The sequence below is a fragment of the Anguilla anguilla genome, chromosome 15, assembly GCF_013347855.1.
Source record: "Anguilla anguilla isolate fAngAng1 chromosome 15, fAngAng1.pri, whole genome shotgun sequence".
NCBI lineage: Eukaryota > Metazoa > Chordata > Actinopteri > Anguilliformes > Anguillidae > Anguilla > Anguilla anguilla.
This window is the reverse complement of record NC_049215.1, coordinates 32,812,275-32,835,206: the sequence shown is the minus strand read 5'-3', so window position 1 is coordinate 32,835,206 and position 22,932 is coordinate 32,812,275. Positions and strand designations below refer to the sequence as shown.

Sequence of the window (22,932 nt, the reverse complement as noted above, 5' to 3'; positions counted from 1 at the left end):
CCCAGACGGCCCAGAGTGCCAATCACTGTAATGGATTCCACGTGGAATTATCCTGCGCCACGTTATCCATCCGTTCTTGCTTAAAACAAATACCGACCCGTAGTTGTAAGATGGAGGACGTGCCCTGTCTAACTAGAGCACCAGCGTAACATTACCGCAGCCAGAATGGTCTTTGGTTCTGTTAGCAGTAATCTTTGCTTACATTTTTCTAAATGACAACTTCTGCCTCAAGATACACGGCAGTATAAACACAACACTTCATGTGACGAGAAAATCCGGATGGCAAAAATTTCAGTATAACGTTGCATTCAACTGCTGTCGAAAATATCGAATATTACGAGTTGTGTGGACCTGAACGAGCCAACAAAGTCGTAATTACCAGTGGGAAACTCGAGTTTTTCGGGACTTGTGGCGTTAGGTCGTGTCAGTTTAAGAGTAAGAATCATATGTTATGTTAGTTTTTAGTATTCTTTGTTAGTATCTAGTATTACTATTTTAGCGTGTTAGTATTTTTAATATATTTTAGTTGACACGCGCTTTTGTGCGTGCACGCCTGATATCTCTTGCAAACTACGAAGCCAGTGGCTAGCCTGCTACTGGAAAAAAATGTGTGCAGTGCCGCTTGCTTTCGTAAATACTAGCCACAAAAAAACCTGCTCCCACAGTGCGTTCATGCATTTTTTATTCCCGATCAAGAGCACTTCGAGTGCGTGACTCCGAAGTGGGAGCTAACGACTCTGAGCACATGGGCAGCAGTTTTGGAGCTACAAAAATTGGACACGAACATTTCTGTAAAACGCTTTAAATCACAGTTCCCATTCCAATTTTTCCAGTGTTTGCTTTCAGACGCATTAAAACTTATGGGGTCATTTATGTTCCTGAGATTGGATGGTTTCTTACAACATTTACTCTACGGATGACCGGACCGCACCAAATCAGTGTCAGATTCTGTGCATAGTTCGCTTATTTATTGTAAGCAATCATATGTTACTGCAGCCTCGGATTTATTTCCGATTATGGGAACTAATAGGCCTACTGTAACGCATATAGTTTACGCATCGATAATGACAAACCATATTAAGGACGGGGCGGTGTCTGCAAAGGAAATCGAAACTTAACTTCGAATAATAACACAATAGCCTAGTTCCAACAAGGAAGCGTGTTACCGCATATACCCAAAGCAGAATTATAGACATCCGGCCCAGCATCTCTGAACCAAATCTTCGGAGCGACAAGCGGTCCTCATTGTGAGCAAAATGAAGCGGCACAGGTTATTTTGCGGATTTTGTCATTCTTCCGAAGAGTCAGAGATCACGGGACCACTTCTAAACAAAGACGACGTAGCGGCCCATCGAAATTGCCTGGTAAGACATATGCAGTAAACTGCATGGAGATTATTTGCTGCTTTACCAATGTTGGGTACACGCTGCCGAAGGAAGTGTCAGATCATAGCAAACAATTTATACTTGCTGCTAGGATTAGCCTACAGTGTAGCACAGGCTATAAGGCAACGGAGGACCAAAAATAAACTAATAAAAATAATAATAACGATAATAAAATAATTAAATGACACAATAAATAAATGAATAAATAAGAAAAAGGTTCAATTAATGTACACAGAAATAAATTGACAAAATCTGACACGAGTATTTCTGCAGTTATCTGCCTGTTTATTTCCTATCTAGGGAGGATAAGGGAAATAGCAAACTATTTTCTTATTTGGCTCAATTCTGAAAATATTTCAGATTCATCCAGATTAAACATAAATTTCCAATATATCAAAGACCTCCCTGGAGACTCCTGTCAATACTTCTCATTTTACTTCTCATGCAAACAAATACAAAGACAACTGCTTTGTTTGAGCCGTCTATTCTGTAATCTGTAGCTGCATTTTTGTATGTCTTCATATTTTGTCACTGTAGGCTATTATGTGCATTGTACTGTATGTCGTTGCTTAACAAATGTCATCATGGAGTCTATTAAAAACACCCTAGCTTAGGCCTACCATATTGGCTGCATACAAACTTAGTAGTAGCACACACTCTGCTTTCCATCACTGACTGCATGAAACACTGCGTTAGGTTTTAACCAGAGGTGGGTAACCCGGCTTCAAAGAGTAAAAAGACTGACCATGTATTTGCTCCACCAACATGCACTAAACCAGCTGATTCTAATTAGCATAACTCTTCAGCATGATAGGAGAACTAATTATTGTAATCAGCTGGTTTAGTGCATGTTGGTGGAGCAAATACATGGTCAGTCTTTTTACTCTTTGAAGCCGGGTTACCCACCACCTCTGGTTTTAACCCACCTGCTGTGTATCTGCACTGCATAGTAACTTCAGTTTAAACTACAGTATGAACTTCGCAGTGGCTGTAGTAATTTGGTTTGTAATGGGAAGTCTGTCCTGTGTTCAACAGTTCTACTCATCCAATATCGTAAACAAAAATACGCCTGACGACGACGATCTGTTTGGATTCCTCCCCGAAGACGTGAAGGAGGAAATCAAGAGGGGATGCAGACTGGTAAGCAGATCATGGGTCAAATACGCATTCGTTTTGGATTCAGACACTTTCCTGTGCTCTGTTGATCTTGCCTGGTTGTGACTGAGCCTGCCAATATGACGAGCAGGCGGGGTTCAAACTTTTTTTGAGAGCGTTTCATTGGTTCCAGTTACACCGGACAAGATCAGTAAAGCGTAGAAAAGTGTTTGAATCCAAAACAAGTACGCACTTGACCCAGGTCTGCTGGTAAGTATAGGCAGGCCACCTGTACCAGGCCATGCACGGACCTTAAGAGGCTGAGGCTCAGTTTGAAACAAAGGGCACCCCAATGCACACCTTCACACACCGGACCATCTCTTCAAATTCCATTTCACCATGGACATCTCCCCCCCCCCCCCCCCCCCCTCCTGGTATTTTATGCAGGACACTACTGAAAATGGGGAATTTGGAGAAGTCTCTGCAGGGAGGGGGGGGGGGGGGGGGGGGGGAGACCACAACCTGGGAAGAACATTAGCAGCTGTACAGCATATTATAACCTGCCCCCCCACACCCCCCCTGCCCCGCCTTTTTGGGAGACTGTCTATAGACACACAGAAGCCTGTAGTACACCTGACTCTCTAAAATTGGTTCCTTGCAGAAATGTGCCAGGTGCAAGAGAACTGGGGCCACTGTTGGTTGTGAGGTGAAGAGGTGCAAAAAGAGTTACCATTACCCCTGTGCTGTGGTGGACGATGCGAAAAACATTGAGGATGATGACAATGGCATTTTTAAGTGCGTATGACGGCAGTTTTAAAAAAAATTTTAAATTCTGGACAGTATTTAGTTTTACACTATTACTTATTTACACTAAATTTAATGTACGTTCTTTTTTCAGGATATATTGTAAAGTGCACAAGGAAAATTCAGACACACGAAAGGATGAGAGTGAGAGTGAGTGTGTTGTGAAGGTGTGTATTGTACAACAAATATTACTGTAAATAGAAGTGGATTGAACTCTTACAGTATTTCAGTCAAAACTGAGATGGGTAGATCAAAATAACTGAAATTCTGCTAGCTTGTTAAAAATCTACTTGCTACATCTGTATTATAAAATAATAATAATACTTTATATTTATATAGTGCTTTTCTTAATACTCAAAGCACTTTTTACTGTGATGATGGGGAAACTCACCTCAGCCACCACCAATGTGTAGCACCCTCCTGGGTGATGCACGGTAGCCATTTTGCACGAGAATGCTCACCACATATCAGCTAAGGTGGAGAGGAAGAGAGCAATTTTTACCAACAAAATACAAAAGTTTAACTGGCAAGATTCCTGCGTATCTGATTCTGTCTTCTTGAGACTTATGGTCTGTGTGTTTTTTTTAAACTAGTAAATGGCAGACATTAATGTGCAAATAATACCGTTGGCCCAGATTGTAATTTTTTGTTTCCTAATGCAGAGAAAAAGACCTCGTCCCTCCCCTGGGTAAGACGACTGCCATTTTTCATTGCCCGATGTGCATTTTTACATTTAAACTGGCACTAGCATGTCTTAGACCATCGCATTGGGCCTCATGTCTGTAATGTAATGTCCAGCTCAACATCGTCTCTTCCTGGACAGGGCTACTGCACGGAGGATTCTGGATGACGACAGTTCTGCCACAGGTCTCTCTGGAGTTTTACTTCAAATGCAAATGTATTTAGCAATGGAAGTGTGTGTGCGCGCATGTGCTTGTGCGTGCATAGGTGTGTGTGTGTGTGCTTGTGCATGTGTGTGCATAGGTGTGTGTGTGTGTGTACTTGTGCGCGCGTGTGTGCATGTGTGTGCTTGCGGATGTGTGCGCGCATGCGTGCATTAGCTGTGCATGCATGGACTGCTGTAGACAGAACAGAGGGTTGCTTTTTATTTGTGATCAACTGAAACTGCTGTTGACAGAAAGTGGGTTGCTTTTAATTTGTGATCAAAGTGTAGCTGACCGGCCGATCTGATGGGTTTTTTCCCCCCATTGCTGTGTCTGTCTGCGTTTCAGATGACAGCCTGAAAGGCATAGACCCTGAGCTGGGACCACTAGAGTCTGACCTGGAGGACAGTAGAGAGTTGAGACAAAATGTAAGCTCTACTATACCATCATGATCTCTCGGGGCAGGGGGGGTGTTCACAGAAAACTAATCCCAGAATAGGCACCCTACTCACTGGCCCTGAAAACAGTGGCCCGCAGAGAGAGATTCCCATGCCTTTTATACATGATGCCCTAGGACAGCGGAGTAGTGCCTTATGTTTTTATAATTAATATACTTTTTTTTTTTTTTTTTTTTTTACAGTCACCAATCCCAGATGAACCTGGAAGGTAATTCAAGTATTTTCTTTTTTTAATTTACTACAGTTTAGAATGGACAGTAATTATTTCTAGAGCATTATGACTATGCATAACCCAATGTAGTTCAATGTAGTATTATTTAGTACATGAAAACCACATGATTAATACTGGACAATTGGAATTTTGAGATCCGAAAGCAGAATTATTATTGGTCAGAGACAGTCTTTCCAGTTATAACAAAAATACTAACCTCGGGTTTACTGGTTTTTACCAGATGAATTGTTTTCTTTCTTTGGTTAAAAACAGAAATAACTGAAGCAGAAAAGTTTATATTTTTCCCACACATTACCCCCGTATATTTTTGTAGCCATGTAAGCCATGATGTTTCTGCGATTTGGCTCTTTGGCCTGACGCTTGCAACTGAAACATTTTCGGTTTGTCCACAGAGACGTGTCAGAAGAACCAAAGCCCTCCACATCAGGTAAATTTTCAGGTGTTTACCAAAGACACATACAGTGGTGTGCCACCATGATGCACTTAGAACATAGCCAGTGGGGTTTCAGTGGAATTTCCATTGTACTCAATATGTTGGTCACAGCAGTTCTAGGGCTGCTGGGTGGTTCATCCGTTAAGGCAGCGTTGTCCTCGCACACGGACGGGCCCCCTGTGCTGCTCTCGCTCGCCGACGGAGGGCCCCCGATGAGCAACGTAGCCACAAATTAGATGCTGATTGTGGGCCGCAACAGCACGGACTGGCGTTTAAAGAAGTGTTTAAATTTATACAGGCACGTTTCAGCACGGTGACGCAGAACCGCCGGCTGTCGCAAAGGATAAGGCAGATAATAGCGGTCCTGACCGGCAGGAGAGGACGGACAGGACCGAGCTCACAAAGAATCGAGAACCAAGTAAGGAAGTGCGCCTTACATTACTGCTGCCGTTACTCAGAGAGGGGGAAAACATCAGGTGTTAAAACATAAAAGTATACTTTTTTTTTTGTAGAACCGCAAAATTCTAAAGTATCATTACATTTACATTACATTCATTTAGCAGACGCTTTTATCCAAAGCGACGTACAAAAAGTGCATTTTCATGATCGTAGACAACTGCTGAACACGGGTTCAGTAAGGTACAATTACTTATTTTGTAAAGCTATTTCTAGCCGAGAACAAAGAACACTATCCTGGTCTAACATCTGCGAAGCCAAACTAGGCAGAAGAATAAGCTAGAGTATTAGGACAAATACAATTTACCAAGAAGTGCAGGGATATCAGCAGTAAGCCTACAAAATAGATGGTTAAAGAGGGTAAAATGGGGGCGGGGGGAAGTCTGAAGAGGTGGGTCTTAAGTACGTCTTTTTTCATCATTGCGCTGTATATTTCTTTGTTTAACTGATAACTTCTATTTTACAGAAGTACACCTAGTACACCTTCGCAATGGGGATGCAGACGATACGGATATAGACTCTGTGAGTTGGCCATGCCCGGAGAAGGTACTGGGTAAAAGGGCGTGGGGAAACATAGTTCCTGAAGGGCTGGTGTGTCTGCAGGTCTTCCGTTTAGTTATTAGCCCTGTACACCAATGGCAGTTCACCTGTTACATTAGGCCACAGTACGATGTTTCCTACTGGGAGTCATTTATGAGCTTAGAGAGCAGCAACCACCATGAAATTCAGACAGGGATACAGCCCTGCAGGAACATAGTTTCCCCCCTCCCTGAGGAGGAAGTGCTCTTCTTCTGGTACAACAGCAGTGCATTGTGGGACTCTGGGAGTCTTCTCTTTCCACACAGGACCAAGAGTCCCAGTCCATCCTGCCACTGAATATCACTGAAGTGGTGCCAATCACCCCAGATCATTCAGGTACCTCTGACCATGACCAACAGTCAAACCTGCCCAACCCGCTACACCCAGTCCCCCAGGGCCAGGGTCTGCAGTTTTTTTGTGGTTTCAGCCAACAGCCACTTTAGCCCTTGGAAACGAGGCGTGTGGGCACTTCAGCCAATCAGCGAATTAAATTCAATACTGAAGTGCTGAAGACACACCAAAAACCAGCAGATGCTGTAGCCTTCAAGAGGTTTAAAATTCCTGATGTCCGTCTCACATAATTATTTGTTATATGAAGTGGTACTACCTGAATGTTGCCTGTTAGATGTGGCATTTGAATGAAGAAAGATTGCCCTTGTCCATCTTGTTTGACCGTTCCCATCCAGCCTCAGTGAGCAGCCTCGAGTCTGGGGCCGGGGGCACCTCCGAGGCGGTCCAGTTCTGGAGGAGGTGCCGTGAAGCAGGCTGTGTGGAGACCATCTTCCGCACCTTCATTTTCGCCATGAACACCGTTTCGGAAAAGATCCTGTCGGAGCACGCCAGCGAGGAAGGCAAGGGGGGGGGGACGCGGGGGGCATGTCTGCCTCTTACTGCTTCTACTTTACTAAAACCCTGTAAAAACATTTCAACATTTTCTTATTTTTAAAAGGCTATTCACATGTAGGCTTACCTCCACCTTAGAGATCCCTTTTAAAAGTCGTGTGTAAAAATAATATTAAGCACACATGCATGACCACTGAAAATCAAGATGGCCCCAGAAAACAAAGAAATGGGCAGACCCATCATCAACAGAAACTGACAGATTTGAACCAATCGGTGCGTTTCGCCGTGCGCGGCAACCCCTACTGATTGGCTCAAACATGGTCAATGCCCAGCATTGCAGGACTCTGACTCTGCCTGTCACTTTCAGAATGTGCCCTCTCGCTCCGAGTGCTGGAAGCTTCCGGAATGCTACCAGAAATATTTGCACAGATAGACAGAGGTAAGACTGTATACACACATACTGTAACCCAGTAACACGGTGATACTGTAACCCAGCGACCCTGTAACCCAGTGACACTGTAACCCAGTAACCCTGTAACACGGTGATACTGTAACAGTGATACTGTAACCCAGTGATACTGTAACACAGTGATACTGTAACCCAGCGACCCGGTAACACAGTGATACTGTAACACAGACCCTGCAACACAGTGATACTGTAACCCAGTGACCCTAACGCAGCGATCTTTCCATAACATCTTTTCCTGCCCAGAATACGACGACAGGCTGCTCAGCCTCCAGAGGGAAATGGAGGCGGTGAGGAAGACAAGGTCAGCAGCGAAGAGCGCTGCCCAAATGAAGAGTCTGAACTGATGGATCCTAAAGGCATTCTGGGTACGCGTGCGGGAGAAAAGCAGGTTCTGCCAAGAGTACGTCATTGTGGCGTATTGTTCATTTTGGTGATCGATTAATCACGTCTGAATGTTACTTTTTTTTTTAAAACAGTTAAGCAGTGAAAAGGGGTCAGGCTTTAAATCCAGTCTGCATTTATGAACTGAAGCACACTTTAGACTGAATAGTCATGCAAAGCATTAGCACGTACGTACAAACAAATTAATATTTGTTCAGATGGTAGAGACACCATTTCGTTCCTGTATGACTTTTGTGAATATGCACATATCTAAGAGTGATTTTATATGTCTCAATTCAACGTGCTAATACCTGAAGTATTGTCTTGACATTACTTCCCCCAACATTTTATTTTTACGGTAGTTTTTTGAGTTTTGTAAAAAAAAAAAATATTTTAAAATCAGTGTTGAAATGTAACAAGATGATGCATTTTCTATAAAAATCAATTAAAAGTAAGGAAGCTAATTGGATAGTGCACTTTTTATTTGTCAGTCATTTTTGTATAATTCAAAGATGGAAAAATTGCAACAAAAGGAAATTAATGCTAGGGGATTTAGCATTTGAAAACTCAGCTCAAAACCCCCCAGTATGATAAAGATCAAAGCAAAATACATATTTATATTCCTGAATATCTTATTTGTAAACCATTTTATCGTAACAAAATGAACTCTGAAATCAGCATTACCGCTAATGACACTATTCATTCTACCCAGTCAGTGGAAGCTACGGCAAGACCCGCAATTACCTTTATTCACCATTTTATATTTAAACTGTCTGCGATTGTCAGGTGTAGTGCTGGACTAGTGTAGTGCTGGACTAAGGGCCAAGAATGGAACACAGCCCTCACACGGCGAGTCATTTTGGCAGGACCAATCACGGGACAGCGTTAGAGTCAGTGCTGCATTGGCTATGACTGTTTCCACAGACTGAAAAACAGGTCGACACTGTCGCCTGGTCTTCACATCAACAGCATAAATGCATGAATGTCAATGAAAGCTGAGGGAACACGCAGTAAAGTAATACTATTGGGCCTGCCGTGTGCGAATGAACACTTGTAACGCATAACTGCTGGAGCTTCACTGGTACACCCTTCTCTCTGCCTTCACCATGAACAAGCGTATGCTTAAAAATGTATATTTATTTAAAAAGTAGTCGCTCATTTAAAAAAATATATATGCAGGCCAAGATCTTGCCAGTAAACTACCCCCCAAAAATTCTCAGCACTAAGACCCCAGTCATTCCATATGTGGTTCCTGGTCCTACACAGTCCCATTTACAGAACAATTCCCAAAACTAAGCCACAGCACGTTCAGTGCTTCTATAACAAAACTGATCCTTCCACCTGTGTGTTGTAGTGCGTCTTCAGTTACAGGTGGAGTCTAGACTGGGGCTTCCCAGAAGCCCCTGCAGCCATGGCCAATGACACTGCACATTAGTGGAGGGCAGGGTCAGTCCTCAAATCCTTAATACTTCAGCGGTTTAAGGTGGAACAACACTGTCATGTGATAGATGGGAGGGGAAGGCTGGGACCATAGAAAGACTGATCCATGAAGGAAACCCCATTTTACAAAGCATCTCCAACGCAATCAGGGCAGGAAATGGAGCCCCTGGCCTTCCCTTCGGATCCCAGATGCGGGGGTTGGTCGGGCGCAGATGCCCAGCAGTCACACTTCTGGCCTCATCGCAGGTCGTGTCCGGGAACTACGACCGCAGCCCACAGCGCCCCCTGTGTGCGTGGAGGTCTTCAGTAAGTCTCTCTCTGGGGAGCTCAGTTCTTGAAGGCGCCGCAGCGGCTGGCCCTGCAGATGAACTCTTTCAGCATGTTCCCGTCGATCTGCCAGAACGCCGCCGTCTGCGTCACCTCCGTCAGGTGGTTCACGCAGAACTTGAAGCAGAACTCCTCCAGGTCCTGCGTGTACAAACGGAACGAGGATGCAGGAAAGGAGAGGGGGTGTATCTCTTAGTACAGGGATCCCGAACAGGTTAGCAGGCTCTGCTGTGTGTAGCAGGTTAGCGAGCTGCTCGGTGTGTAGCAGGTTAGCGGGTGTGGAAGTATGGGTTTTCTTCATTCTTTTAATGTTTTTACATTTCTTCTTATTAAAGATTGTACTGATCAAGAATATATTTAAATGTATGTGATTATGGGATGATCTCTGAAGAACAATAGGTATTCTGTGTTATGTCTAAGAATTTGTAACTAAGGAAAGAGAGTGGTCTCCTTGTACACTGATGCATACTACCTACGGAATCTTTGAACCCCAGTTGCAGGAGGGAAAATTGTAAACATTTACTTAGTGGAATTTTGAAGTAACTTCTGTTGGGAAACAGTCTTGTGCAGAAGACCTTTGAGTTGTAAGAAAAGAGAAAGGATACTGACCTAGAAAGAACTGATTTGCTATATCTAGTAAATGTATAGATTATATTCTATTAAAATGAATGAATGAAAATCAAAGTAACCACGGCAACGGTAATGATATAAACATAGTTTGTTAGAACATGGTGGTGTGTATATGAGTCAATATTTCATTTGGATTACAGCATGTAGTGAATGCATGTAAAGTGCATGTACTTTGGAACTGGAAGATGGAACAATTGTTAACCATGAGGACAAATACTTGTTATTCAAGTCATGCATATACATTCCTCTGTAAGTGTGTGCAGTGAAATATTTGTTATTGATTAAAATGGAAGATTAGGCTGCTCGGTGTGTAGCAGGTTAGCGGGCTGCGCTGTGTGTAGCAGGTTAGCGGGCTGCGCTGTGTGTAGCAGGTTAGCGGGCTGCGCTGTGTGTAGCAGGTTAGCGGGCTGCGCTGTGTGTAGCAGGTTAGCGGGCTGGTGTGTGTGTAGCAGGTTAGCGGGCTGCGCTGTGTGCAGCAGGTTAGCGGGCTGCGCTGTGTGTAGCAGGTAGGCGGGCTGCGCTGTGTGTAGCAGGTTAGCGGGCTGCGTTGTGTGTAGCAGGTTAGCGGGCTGCGTTGTGTGTAGCAGGTTAGCGGGCTTCGCTGTGTGTAGCAGGTTAGCGAGCTGCGCTGTGTGTAGCAGGTTAGCGGGCTGCGCTGTGTGTAGCAGGTTAGCGGGCTGCGCTGTGTGTAGCAGGTTAGCGGGCTGCGCTGTGTGTAGCAGGTTAGCGGGCTGCGCTGTGTGTAGCAGGTTAGCGGGCTGCGCTGTGTGTAGCAGGTTAGCGAGCAGCGCTGTGTGTAGCAGGTTAGCGGGCTCACCTCAGCATCGTAGCGCACAGCCGCGGACAGCAGGGCGAACGCGTTCTCCACGGTGATGCCTCTCTTTATGATGTGCTGGCAGAGGCGTTTCAGGCGGTTCTCGCAGTACGAGGTGGCCAGATCCAGCAGACCTGCCGGTGACAGCTCACTGAGAGACCAAAAAACGCCACCTGCCCTCCTCATAACCAGCCGCCAGACGCTAAGCAGGCGTGTGCGCTTTCTTAGGACTCGGGCGGGTCATAAAACTGCGACCTTCCAGTCTGCCAGCCGGAATGGTCCAGAGTTATAAGCGAAAGCCAAGCAAAAAAAACAGGGCGACATTAATTCACTGAGCAGCCTTATCTAGAGCAGCTTACAGTGGTCAGCATCAGTGTCAGCCTCAAGAATACAACAGTGTGATATCACATAGACACAGAATGCCCATTAATTATCAATATTAAGTACATAACTGTATAGGGCAGCTGTATCTATAGCAGCCCAATCCCACAAAGAAATCCAAAAAGGAAGAGGACATTGAAAGAGCCTCAGGACAGCCATGGTGCAGTCTGCGAAAGCAGGTCTTCAGTCAGTCTCGGAAGATGGGCAGGGTTTCTACTCTCCTGACAACGGTGGGGAAGCTCGCCTCCACCAGATAGAACAGACCGCACGTCTATGGTGTGGTGGGCGGAGCCTGGCGGGGGCAGTACCTATGGCGTCCTCCGGGGGCAGATCCACGCTGTCCGTGTAGAGGAACTCCAGAAAGGACCGGTAGACCGGATAGGAGAACTGGTCGATCTCGATCACCTCCTTCATGTCCTCATTCCAGTGGGACTGGAACATGGACCGAAAGTGTTCGCACCTGCAAGGACACGTCGGCATGACAACAGAAACAAGTGCATAAACATGCATGTATGCCTCCGTGCATATTATTGCTGACACTCATTGGCTTTGATTAATCACCCACCGAGTCATAGTAAATAGCTTGAAATTGACGTAATTCCACAGGATTCTAATGCATACCTTCCACTCAACTCCACTGGCTTTTCCATTCACTGTAAAGGTTCTCTGTAATTCCCATCACTATGACTTTCCACAGTAAAGGTTTTTTTCAAAAGGACAGTGGGAATCTTGCCATGCAGACCCCAGCGATGAGAAGAGCTTGCCTGCCCTCCAGAAGAAAGCATCACCTGATCTTCAGGATGGCCTTGTGGACGTGTATGTACTTCCCGTCCACGCAGAACTTGAGGTCTGACGTCTCCGGGCTGTCGAACTCTTTCTTCAACGACTGAGCCACGGTCAGGAAGTCATCGTGCTCTGGACACAGACAAAAAAAAAGAAGAAGAAACACAGTCACAAATATGCGCTTCGTGCTAGCAATCGAGACTCTCTTTAGATAAAGCACTATGATTGGCTAAAACCAGTGAGTCACCAGTGGCAATCAGCAGCACCACTTTGACTCATCTTGGGTAGGGATGCACCGAAATGAAAACTCTTAGCCGAAACCGAAAATAAGGAAACACTTGGCCGAATACAGGGTACCGGTATTTTTTCATTTATTTGCCCATTTGTACCGCTGCATAAATTAAATCAATTTTGCTTTTGATTTATGTTTTTCAATGACAAAATTAAATTACAAAACGACATGGTGATGAAAAAACTTTTATTAGTCTATTGAACATTCAGTCCTTTTCAGCAGCCATACAAAAAAAAGGCACAGTAACTGGGGTAATGAACATAGAGGGCAGGGATTGTTTCACAGAAAGCTGATATGCTAGTATAATATTCAGTAAAAAAATCTTTTTGGGAGGTAATTCAAGATCTTTATTATTTTCCTTTGTACAATACAAGAATACAATAACTAAAAAAAAAAAAAACAAATAAACAGAAAACACACATCATTCAACTAACATGATTTCCAACCACAAATGTTCACCTGTAGCCTAAGGGTGGCAGATATTTCATTTCTACCGAACGTAATTTCAAAAGATAAGTCAGTGCCGATTGTTGACTTATCAAGGGAAATGTAAAATACGTAATAACTGTACAAATAGGCTACTAGCTGCACTCGTGCGAGTATTGGCCGTTCTAAATGCACACGAAAAGGCGCTGTTTGAAATGAGTCGAAACGCGAGACGCTGACGTGTGGAGATAGGCCTGGCTATGCGAGACTACGCGTGCGCGGACAGGGGAACCGGTTCGCTTCGAGGATACTGAATTCGCCACAACACCGGCACTGTTTGAATGCGTCATCAATAGCCGCAGGAGAGCAACAAAACAGTGTCACATTTATTTCTATACCTTTGTTGTAAAAAAAAAAAAAAAAAAAGGAAAAAGAAAAAACACGCACACATTTGGTCGAAATATTCGGCATTTTCACACTTTTTTTTGTTATTTTATTTTTTGCTATTTTCGGTGAACGAAATTTCGGTGCATCCCTAATCTTGGGGGTTCGTGAACCCTCACCTTGATCCTGAGCAAACAAAATTCAAAAGCAAACAGTAAACTCCATGTCACATTACATTACAGGCTCTTATCCAGAGTGACATACACAATTTTTTACACTGCATTTACACCGAATCCATTTACACAGCTGGATATATACTGAAGCAATGCAGGTCAGGCACCTTGCTCAAGGGTGCGACGGCAGTGTCCTACCCGGGAATCGAACCTGCGACCTTCAGGCCACGAGATCGGCTCCTTACCCGTTATACTACACCGCCGCCCCGATACACGCTTGGGAAGGGAGCGGAGAGAGGGCCTCACCCATGGACAGCAGCCGCCACATGACGGAGGGGGTGGCGAAGCAGGCGAAGACGTCGTCGGTGCAGGTGAGGTGCGTGAGGTGGGGCAGCACGATGGCCTGCCCCCGGCACTGCCCCCACATGTACACCTGCCCGCTCTGCGTCCTGGCCGCGGACGTGTGGGTGGAGTGGCAGGCAGCGATCTCCACAATCCTGCTGGGGGGCGGGGAAGGAGGGGGGGGGGGCACACCGCATCAGCTGTTGCCATGTGAACCTAGCAACCACACCTCTTCTCAACAAGCAATGAGAACTTTAATGGTAATAAAATACTCACTGACAAATTTGAAAAATCATTTGTGTGTTTGAGATTTAAAATGCTGGTAAATGAGTATTTTATTGAAAATGACTGACCCGCGCCCCAGAATCAAACTAAATAAATCCAATTACGCAGTGTGTAGGCTGCTCAAAGTGGCTACAGGACAAGAAAAACAGGACCCTGCACTCAAAATTAAAAATATATAATATCTAGGTAACAGCCCTTAATTATGGATATTGGAGTCCATTATCAGAGTTTTAAATGTCAAAAAAACAAACTAGTATCCACATATTCTCATATTAATTTAAGTCTCTAATTTGTGTACAAAGTCTCAGTGCAATTCTGCAGAGGATCCTGGGCAAACAGGGCTTTGTTTTATTGATAATCTCATTACATGGTTGCTGGAGAACCGAAATCCAGGGTCCTAGAACTGCACTGGCACACAAAGAGCCACAGAAATACATAAAAGGCAGAACGAATCGGATGAGTCGGCACACACACATGCCCAGCTACCCACACCACAAAACCCTGCTGTTATTCTGGATCACTGGCAATTCATTCTCTTGTAATACCAAGCAGCTTTAAAAATAAAAAAAATAAAAAAAGTAAATAAGCAAATAAAAAGAACACATATTTCCTGCTATCCGGTCCTGCAGCCCACCCCGACCTCCCCTTAAATTGCTACATTCCTGCTAAACACCTCCATCCTGTGTGAAAGGGAAACTGAACTGAACATGACTTAGACCGTCCTGCAGCCTGCAAACATTCTGGCAGCTGTCATGGAGACCATGATGCCCATGTGACATAGCCAGGTGACATAACCGCGTGACACAGCTCTTAAACCCTCTATTCGCTACACGGGAAGATCAGAGGAGGAGCGTTCGGTTGCTCGGCTGGTCGCCGTGGCGCGCGGGGCGTTTCCACGGAGTCGCCACGGCGACGACAGCTTACCTCTCCTTCTCCGCCATGATCTGAATGGGGCTGAGCTGGTTGCTCTTGTTGCCCGTGCCCAGCTGCCCGTAGGTGTTAGCCCCCCAGGCGTACAGCAAGCCCTCGTCTGTTAGTGCTAGTGAGTGAGCGTAGCCCGAGGCAATCTGCAAGGACCAGAGCACAGCCATTACACCGTCCACAGGGACAGAGAGAGACAGAGGGGGGGGGGGGGGGAGAGAGAGACAGAGAGAGAGAGAGAGAGGGGGAGGTGGGGGGGGGGGAGAGCAAGAGAGAGAGGGGGGGAGGTGGGGGGAGAGAGAGGGAGAGGGAGAGGGGGGGAGAGAGAGAGAGAGAGAGAGAGGGAAGGAGGGAGGGAGGGAGAGAAGGAAAGAGAGACAGAGAGGAGGAGAGGGGGGGAGAGGGAGGGAGAGAAAAAGAGGGGGGGAGAGAGAGACAGAGAGGGGGAGAGAGAGAGATAGAGAGAGAGGGAGGGGGAGAGAGAGACACATAGACAGAGAATATCTCTGTCTGAATCTGCCCCAGGTCTTCAGGGTCTGGGTGCGATTCACTCTGGTCAGTAGAATTATTTAATTAGGAAGAGTCTGCACAGTGGTCATTAAGTGACTAGTGGCTCAAAGTGTTATAACCGCACACTCAAACAACTCAGCCACTTCCCTACGTCCTCTCCCGCTACAGCGCTGTAACATCCCTGAAGACAATGTTCAAATGGAGAGGTCCAAGGCCTTAAATTTAAAGCGAATTTAGAGGAAGAAAATCTGGGTTGATCCTGAGTGTGAGGCATAGGATTTGAACACATTCATTAGGCACAAAACTTAACTAGTCTCAGGATAAGTTTGTTTAAATTTTGAGTTAGTTTCACAGTTAAGTTAGTTCCATTTAATTTACCTGCAGAGCACTAAGACCTAATGAAATGTAATTCTTTTCAGTAATTACCACACATGCCAATATGCCTTTGTCAGTGGCTACAAATTCATTTTAAAAATGCAGAGCAAGAAACAAAAAATAACATTTCTGACACAGGCTAGTCAGCTTTGATCATCTTTCACAAAGCTGCAGGGCACTGCATGGGGTCACGGGATTGGCTGTCCCTGGGAATTATGGGAGTTTCCCATGAAGGGGGCGGAGTCCCGTCCTTACCTGCAGCACGCATAGTCCCTGGAGAGCTGTGAGGCGGCATGGAATCAGCTGGTTCCCGTTGTTGCCCAGTCCGAGCTGTCCGTTACCATTATAGCCCCACCCATAGACCTGAAACACAGTGGCACAGTACACCTCACTCAGCAGGACACCTCACTCAGCAGGACACCTCACCCAGTACGACACCTCACCCAGTACGACACCTCACCCAGTACGACACCTCACCCAGCAGGACACCTCACCCAGCAGGACACCTCACCCAGCAGGACACCTCACCCAGCAGGACACCTCACCCAGCAGGACACCTCACCCAGTACACCTCACCCAGCAGGACAGCCACAGGAAGTGACACAGACTGGCAGACAGAGACAGACACCAAGACGAGCAGAGACATACATAGACAGACACAGACAGGCAGACAGAGACAGACTCACATACGAGCAGAGACAGACACACAGCGACACACAGACGAGCAGAGACAGACAGACAGAGACACACAGACGAGCAGAGAGAGACAGACAGACAGAGACAGACTCCTCCACGCACCTCCCCATTGTCCACCACCGCCATGGAGGAGGTCTGGCCGCACGCGATGCTGACCACCGCCTTGTTCTGCAGGCAGTTGGAGACCTTGCGCGGGGCGGGCTGGTTGGCTGTGGACCCCGAGCCCACCTGGCCACAGTTATTATAGCCCCAGGCAAACACCTGCAAACACACACAGTTATTATAGTCACAGGTGTGCACCTGCAAACACAGATATTTACTACAGACCCAGGCAAACACCTGCAAACATTTATTATAGTTACAGGTGTACACCTGCAAACTCAGATTTTTACTATAGACCCAGGCATACACCTGCAAATATAGACAAGGGACACTAAACGCAACCACACACACACTCACTACACTCACTCACACACGCACGCATGCACACACACCCGTTTCACCTCACCTCTCCCTCGTGCGTCATTGCCATGGAATGGTGGGATCCACAGGCCACGCCCACCACCTTCTTGTTCATCAGGTTGGCAGAAATCACGACAGGCGACACTCCCTGATTGGTGGTCCCGTTGCCCAGCTGACTGTAGCCGTTGTGTCCCCAGGCATAGAGCTCCCCCTCTGCAAGGCAGACATTTTACTGCTTAGCACAGGCCCCCAGCCCATTAACACAGCTGCATATTTAGTGAAGCTAAATTCAGGCCATTCAAGTCATTTAATCAAAAGAAGTGTAGTGTCAGTACTGCACCAGGGATTTGAAACTGTGAGCTGAAACTTTGGATATGAATGCATGACCAAAGTGATAAATAGAACATCCAATTTTGCAATACCACGATGAAAAGTTCTGAAAAACAGCACACACGCACACAATCACTCACACATGCAGCACACATGCACACAATCACTCACACATGCAGCACACACGCACACAATCACTCACACATGCAGCACACATGCACACAATCACTCACACATGCAGCACACACGCACACAATCACTCACACATGCAGCACACATGCACACAATCACTCATATTACACACACACCAAATCACTCTTACATGCAGCAAACCTGCACACAAACACTCACACATGCAGCACACACGCACACAATCACTCACACACGCAGCACACACGCACACAATCACTCACACATACAGCACACACGCACACAAACACTCGTACATACAGCACGCACACACAGGGAAATTACAGCAGCACAAGAACAAACTGCTGTTTTATTAGGAGCCATTCAAGCCCAACAAACAACACCAAAATCTATCTACATCCCCTGCATCAAAGTCCATGAGAATAAACCGTCTGGTTAGCTAGCTACACGGACTAGCCCAGCAGAAGTTTCAGATTCAGTGGACACGAAATGAGGTCATTATGGGATATAAAACAGCCTTTTCTGACCTAATTTTGCTTGATAAAGCGGCCTTAACCTCATTAAGCTCATTTTTTAAAAAGTACACGCTGAGGGGAAGCTGGAACACATTACAGAAAGGCTTCCGATTCCTGCAACCCTAATCCACGATTTCAAAAAAACTGCTTTTCACTGCATCCTATGAAAACAGAACTGAAGCTCCGCACCAATTATAACTTTGCAGTATCTTTATTGGGAGGCACAAGTGCATGGTATAATGAAAACAATACTGAAAATACACACTTTCTGGGTTTTTTTTGCTTTGTTTTAAATATCATTTCACCTTTAGTGCCTGTTTTTAATGGGCTCAAAACAGTTTATGTGCAATGAAGGACCTTTTTGATATTTACAGAAGTTCCTGACAATCGGCTGGGTTCACAATGGTGGTATCGGGGCGTTCAGCTTCTGCGGTCTACACTTCAGGTAACTCCAAAGCAGCCTGTAACCGCATACGTTTCCAGATAACTGCATAGTGTTTATTCACAATTACGAACATACACGTCGGTTTTTTATACCATTCCGGTACTTTCTTTCCTGCTCTGCTCACGAGCGGCGTGAACCCTTCCTTCCAAAGGACCCGTGTCCCAATGCCGGGCTTCCTGCTCCGTTTCCTGGAGGAGGGCCTTCCTTCCGAAGGACCCGTGTCCCAATGCCGGGGCTTCCTGCTCTGTTTCCTGGAGGAGAGTCTTCCTTCCAAAGGACCCGTGTCCCAATGCCGGGCTTCTTGCTCTGTTTCGTGGAGGAGGGCCTTCCTTCCAAAGGACCCGTGTCCCAATGCCGGGCTTCCTGCCCTGTTTCCTGGAGGAGGGCCTTCCTTCCAAAGGACCCGTGTCCCAATGCCGGGCTTCCTGCTCTGTTTCCTGGAGGAGAGCCTTCCTTCCAAAGGACCCGTGTCCCAATGCCGGGCTTCCTGCTCTGTTTCCTGGAGGAGAGCCTTCCTTCCAAAGGACCCGTGTCCCAATGCCGGGCTTCCTTCTCTGTTTCCTGGAGGAGGGCCTTCCTTCCAAAGGACCCGTGTCCCAATGCCGGGCTTCCTGCCCTGTTTCCTGGAGGAGGGCCTTCCTTCCAAAGGACCCGTGTCCCAATGCCGGGCTTCCTGCCCTGTTTCCTGGAGGAGGGCCTTCCTTCCAAAGGACCCGTGTCCCAATGCCGGGCTTCCTGCTCCGTTTCCTGGAGGAGGGCCTTCCTTCCAAAGGACCCGTGTCCCAATGCCGGGCTTCCTGCTCTGTTTCCTGGAGGAGGGCGGCCTCAGGCTTCAGTGACGTCAGCCTGCCCGCCGTGAACGCTGGGCTTGAGTTAACGCCATTTTGATTTGGAGCCCCGTGATAATACCGGTCCCATTAAGTCTCACTCCAGCACTGAATTTTTTGTTTCATTGCCCAGGAATAATTTTGAGGTAATTTCTAATCATTCGATGGCAGGCCGGCAGATTTACGGAGGTGCTGGTGTTACTGTTCCTCCAGCATACCAGCTCCATTTCGGGATGATCTCCATCCTCCACTGTCCTTGGCATCATCACTCTCACATCTCATCGAAACTGAGCCGTAGTATAAATTTTTTTAAATTAAAAGAATAAGAGCACCTCTCAGGGGGGGACTATGAAAAGGAGTCGGCGTCTGTGGGGGCAGTACCTTCAGTGGCCAGCAGGACGTGGGGCCCACTTCCGTAGCTCAGACTCACGACCTTCCTCCCACTCAGGACGTCCAGCTTCTTGGGCGCGATGGTGCTCTGATTGTCTCCCGTGCCCAGGCAGTTACTGCAGTTCAGCCCAAACACAAACACCTGTGGAGGGAGGGGGGAGGAGGGGGTCCCCAAACACACCATGGATCAGGGAGATTATTATCAGCATTATTATTTTTAAAATACCTTCGCACAAAATAGAAAATACCAAAATGACCCATCTCTCAATTAATTTTATCCATAAACTATACTCAAAAAGTGGAGGCCAAGGTTACTTTGCCGGCAAGGCGGCATAAATCACACAGGAAAAGTGAGTGAATAGCATCACACATGAAATGAAATGAAAATTCATATCTCAGATACTGCTCGTGATGAAGACTCCTCTGAACACAGTGTTGTCAGAGTGTCTGGATTGTGGGGGAACCCACTACAGCCCCCCCCCCCCCCACCTCACCTCGTCGTCGTGGGTGATGTAGATGGCCTCGTTGGCGGAGGTGCCGAAGATGCAAGCCTGCCGGATGGAGGCGATGTCCTGGGGCCCCAGCAGGGTGAAGAGGGGCCACTTGCTCACGTCCACCATGGCCGAGCCTCTCACTCGCTGCCGAGTGGGAGCCGGCTTGGGGGGGGGGGGGGGGGGGGGGACTGGCTGGATAGAGGCTGGCGGGCCTGGCTGGGTTGGGGCTGGCGGCGGGCTGGCGGGCGGGGGAGTTGACTGGGGCACAGCTGGAGACAGGGACAGAGCTGTTGAAGGGGCCAGTTGCAGCTGCTTCTGCTGCTGCTTCTGTTGCGGGCCATAATACATGCCAACGAGAGAAAACGCAGTTTTAAAAAAGGCACAAAATTGTGCAACCTGCAACCGGAACACTGTGGGTTCAAATCCCAGGAATTTGTATGCAATGCAAATAATGAACAGTTACCATTTAAGCGCAGACATAAACAGCAAGCTGTGTTGCAAGGAATGAGAAAAGACGAACAAGAACAAGGTTTCTCGGTAGAATTCTACACAGGTCATCTGCCGCGGAACATCTATGCCACTCGTCCTGAGAAAACGTACAGTACAGTTAGCGCCCTATACCCACTGAAAAATTACATGGTACCACTGTGGTTGTCCACAGTGCCCCACGCCTGCATTCCTTACCTACCATCGACTACGAGTGTTCCCTTGAAAGCTAGATTGCACATCCCGCCCTTGCTCAAATCCTCGTAGTTTCAAACTGGTTTTTAAAAAATCATCTGTACCGATATTTAGTCGACATTAATTAATGAATTCCCTCCTCACAATTTCTCCGACCAATATTCACCGAGCATCTTTTCCTACAGGACTGGCAACGGATTAAACTCGAAAGAAGTGCACAGTAGTGAAGTTTATTCTGCAAGCTAAGCACCAATGTAAGCAGATGGCTTTCTGGCACGTGACTTACGTATTTACAGGTAAGTCCCACGCTGGCTGACTAAGGTTTGGCTCACGAGATAAGACTGGTCCCGCGATATTACTTCAGCTACTTAAACGGCTAATGACTTCGAAACATTTAGGTTAATAGTTAGCAGGTAACTACTGTAACGATGTTAGGTCTCTATTTGCATTTAATGCATTTCACAAACAAGCCAACTTCTTATTTGCATATTACGCTATTCTCGCAAACTGTTCACTTTAAAAGTTTAAAAAGAATAATTTGCTAATAGATGGAACATAGCCGTCTAGTTAGTACGTAGAATCGTTAATCTGGTGATTGGCTGACAATTGCGCGTGCAATCTATACAGCTATTCATGTAAAATGTATTTTATTCTTAACTATCCATTCTTCTTTTCTTTTAGTGGTTAAAGCTGCGTCTCATTGTACCGTTAATATTGAAAAAACGGACAGCGAGCTAGAAGCATACGTTACTTTAGAGGGATTTGCTGACCTGGCATTGCTAGAAATCTCTGAACAATCAGCACACACAGCTAAATAAGCTGGCTATGACAAAACGGTTCCAGAATATCCCGAACCACAGTCAGTTGGCGTCCAACGACTTCCGAATTAAGTGGTTCGTTAGCCAGGTATCCTATCTAAATGTTTTCTTTAAAGATCCAGGGAGCTACGGCGGGCTTGACCTATCTGGTAAAGGAAGCCACCACTGCACTGTGGACTCACCGAGATAGCAACAACCAAACAGGGCACGGATAAGACCTAACCAGATGGCCAGTGCTAGGCTAGCAGAGACAGGCAATGTGACCAAAGGCTAACGTTTGATACTGGCTAGCACGACACAGCATCTCTCGGACCTCCAACTACGCTCCACTGACACCAGACAAAGACTGAAAAATTAACAAAAATTAATTATTTTACTCAGAAACAGAGAATAGCCACAAACATACCTATCAGAAAGTGAGACAGGACTGTGAGTACAAAACACCGCTTGGCCGCCAGACCGCTCGCGCTCTTGTTGATACTTTTATGTCCGGAAGTGAAATAGAAACAAGCTAGTCACGTGACGGATAGAATAGACCAATCAAACCCAGAGATAAATGTTCCTTCGCGATAAAGTAGGGCTGAGCGTCACTTAAAGCGCAAGTTTTTGGAAATACAGTAGTCTTTGCCAACATGACAGCGCTCTCACCCCTAGTTTTACATTTTATTAGCGGTATGATATTCTATCATTTGTGGTACAGCACAGAAAATTACCATTCTTTGTATAAGTCAAATTAATTCTGCTCCCAAAAAGATTTGGTCAGAATGAAAAGTACTACAGAAGTATGGTTTATTTAAAAACGAGAACACTGTTCTACACGGTTAATAAAAACATTTAATGAAAAAAAGATGAAGCAAATTTTTTTTTGTTAGCAGCAACATCTGTTGGGCAAGTGGGTGACGGCACACAGACGGCTGCTGGGCAGGTACCAGCACGTATCGTATCGTGTCCTCCTGAATTGACAGTGGGGGTAGCAGCATATGTATAATCAATAGTGCCATATTGGGGGGGGGGGGGGGGGT

At 46.2% G+C, this 22,932-nt stretch overlaps 2 protein-coding genes across 6 annotated transcripts; one reads left to right on the top strand and one right to left on the bottom strand.

Moving 5' to 3' along the window:
• Window positions 1-13,545, top strand: phf11 (PHD finger protein 11). Of its 4 annotated transcripts, none has more exons than XM_035393197.1 (16): window positions 1-1,364; window positions 2,421-2,525; window positions 3,142-3,275; window positions 3,379-3,451; window positions 3,947-3,972; window positions 4,108-4,151; window positions 4,517-4,596; window positions 4,809-4,834; window positions 5,251-5,285; window positions 5,590-5,709; window positions 6,214-6,293; window positions 6,593-6,662; window positions 7,013-7,177; window positions 7,537-7,608; window positions 7,882-8,003; window positions 12,333-13,545. In XM_035393197.1, the coding sequence occupies exons 1-15, from the start codon at window positions 1,257-1,259 to the stop codon at window positions 7,980-7,982; spliced, it is 1,239 nt and encodes a 412-aa protein (XP_035249088.1). In that variant the 5' UTR covers window positions 1-1,256; the 3' UTR covers window positions 7,983-8,003; window positions 12,333-13,545. The 4 variants fall into 4 exon arrangements, with proteins under 4 accessions (XP_035249088.1, XP_035249087.1, XP_035249086.1 ...); XM_035393196.1 differs by having other exon boundaries at window positions 12,328-13,545; XM_035393195.1 differs by lacking the exon at window positions 12,333-13,545 and having other exon boundaries at window positions 3-1,364; window positions 7,882-8,495.
• rcbtb1 (regulator of chromosome condensation (RCC1) and BTB (POZ) domain containing protein 1) lies at window positions 9,141-22,403 on the bottom strand. 2 transcript variants are annotated; one of them, XM_035393193.1, is made up of 12 exons: window positions 22,317-22,403; window positions 20,412-20,738; window positions 19,909-20,059; window positions 17,307-17,473; window positions 16,901-17,059; window positions 16,358-16,465; window positions 15,221-15,363; window positions 13,976-14,169; window positions 12,400-12,526; window positions 11,920-12,071; window positions 11,234-11,364; window positions 9,141-9,927 (listed from the first exon to the last, which is right to left on the bottom strand). In XM_035393193.1, exons 2-12 carry the CDS (start codon window positions 20,535-20,537, stop codon window positions 9,787-9,789), a joined length of 1,599 nt encoding a protein of 532 aa, XP_035249084.1. In that variant the 5' UTR covers window positions 20,538-20,738; window positions 22,317-22,403; the 3' UTR covers window positions 9,141-9,786. The 2 variants fall into 2 exon arrangements, with proteins under 2 accessions (XP_035249084.1, XP_035249085.1); XM_035393194.1 differs by having other exon boundaries at window positions 13,976-14,166.
• Between the last annotated feature and the right edge of the window lie 529 nt (window positions 22,404-22,932).

Bases quoted from the DNA above. Each gene is read 5' to 3' on its own strand.
- phf11 (XM_035393197.1), top strand. From the start codon at position 1,257: ATGAAGCGGCACAGGTTATTTTGCGGATTTTGTCATTCTTCCGAAGAG. The intron at 3,276-3,378 runs GTGCGTATGACG...TTCTTTTTTCAG, and splicing joins GATGACAATGGCATTTTTAA to GATATATTGTAAAGTGCACA. The intron at 6,663-7,012 runs GTACCTCTGACC...GTTCCCATCCAG, and splicing joins AATCACCCCAGATCATTCAG to CCTCAGTGAGCAGCCTCGAG.
- rcbtb1 (XM_035393193.1), bottom strand. From the start codon at position 20,537: ATGGTGGACGTGAGCAAGTGGCCCCTCTTCACCCTGCTGGGGCCCCAG. The intron at 12,527-13,975 runs GTGAGGCCCTCT...GTCTGTGTCCAG, and splicing joins GTGGCGGCTGCTGTCCATGG to AGCACGATGACTTCCTGACC. The intron at 9,928-11,233 runs GTGAGCCCGCTA...TTGTACACGCAG, and splicing joins CTGTGCGCTACGATGCTGAG to GACCTGGAGGAGTTCTGCTT.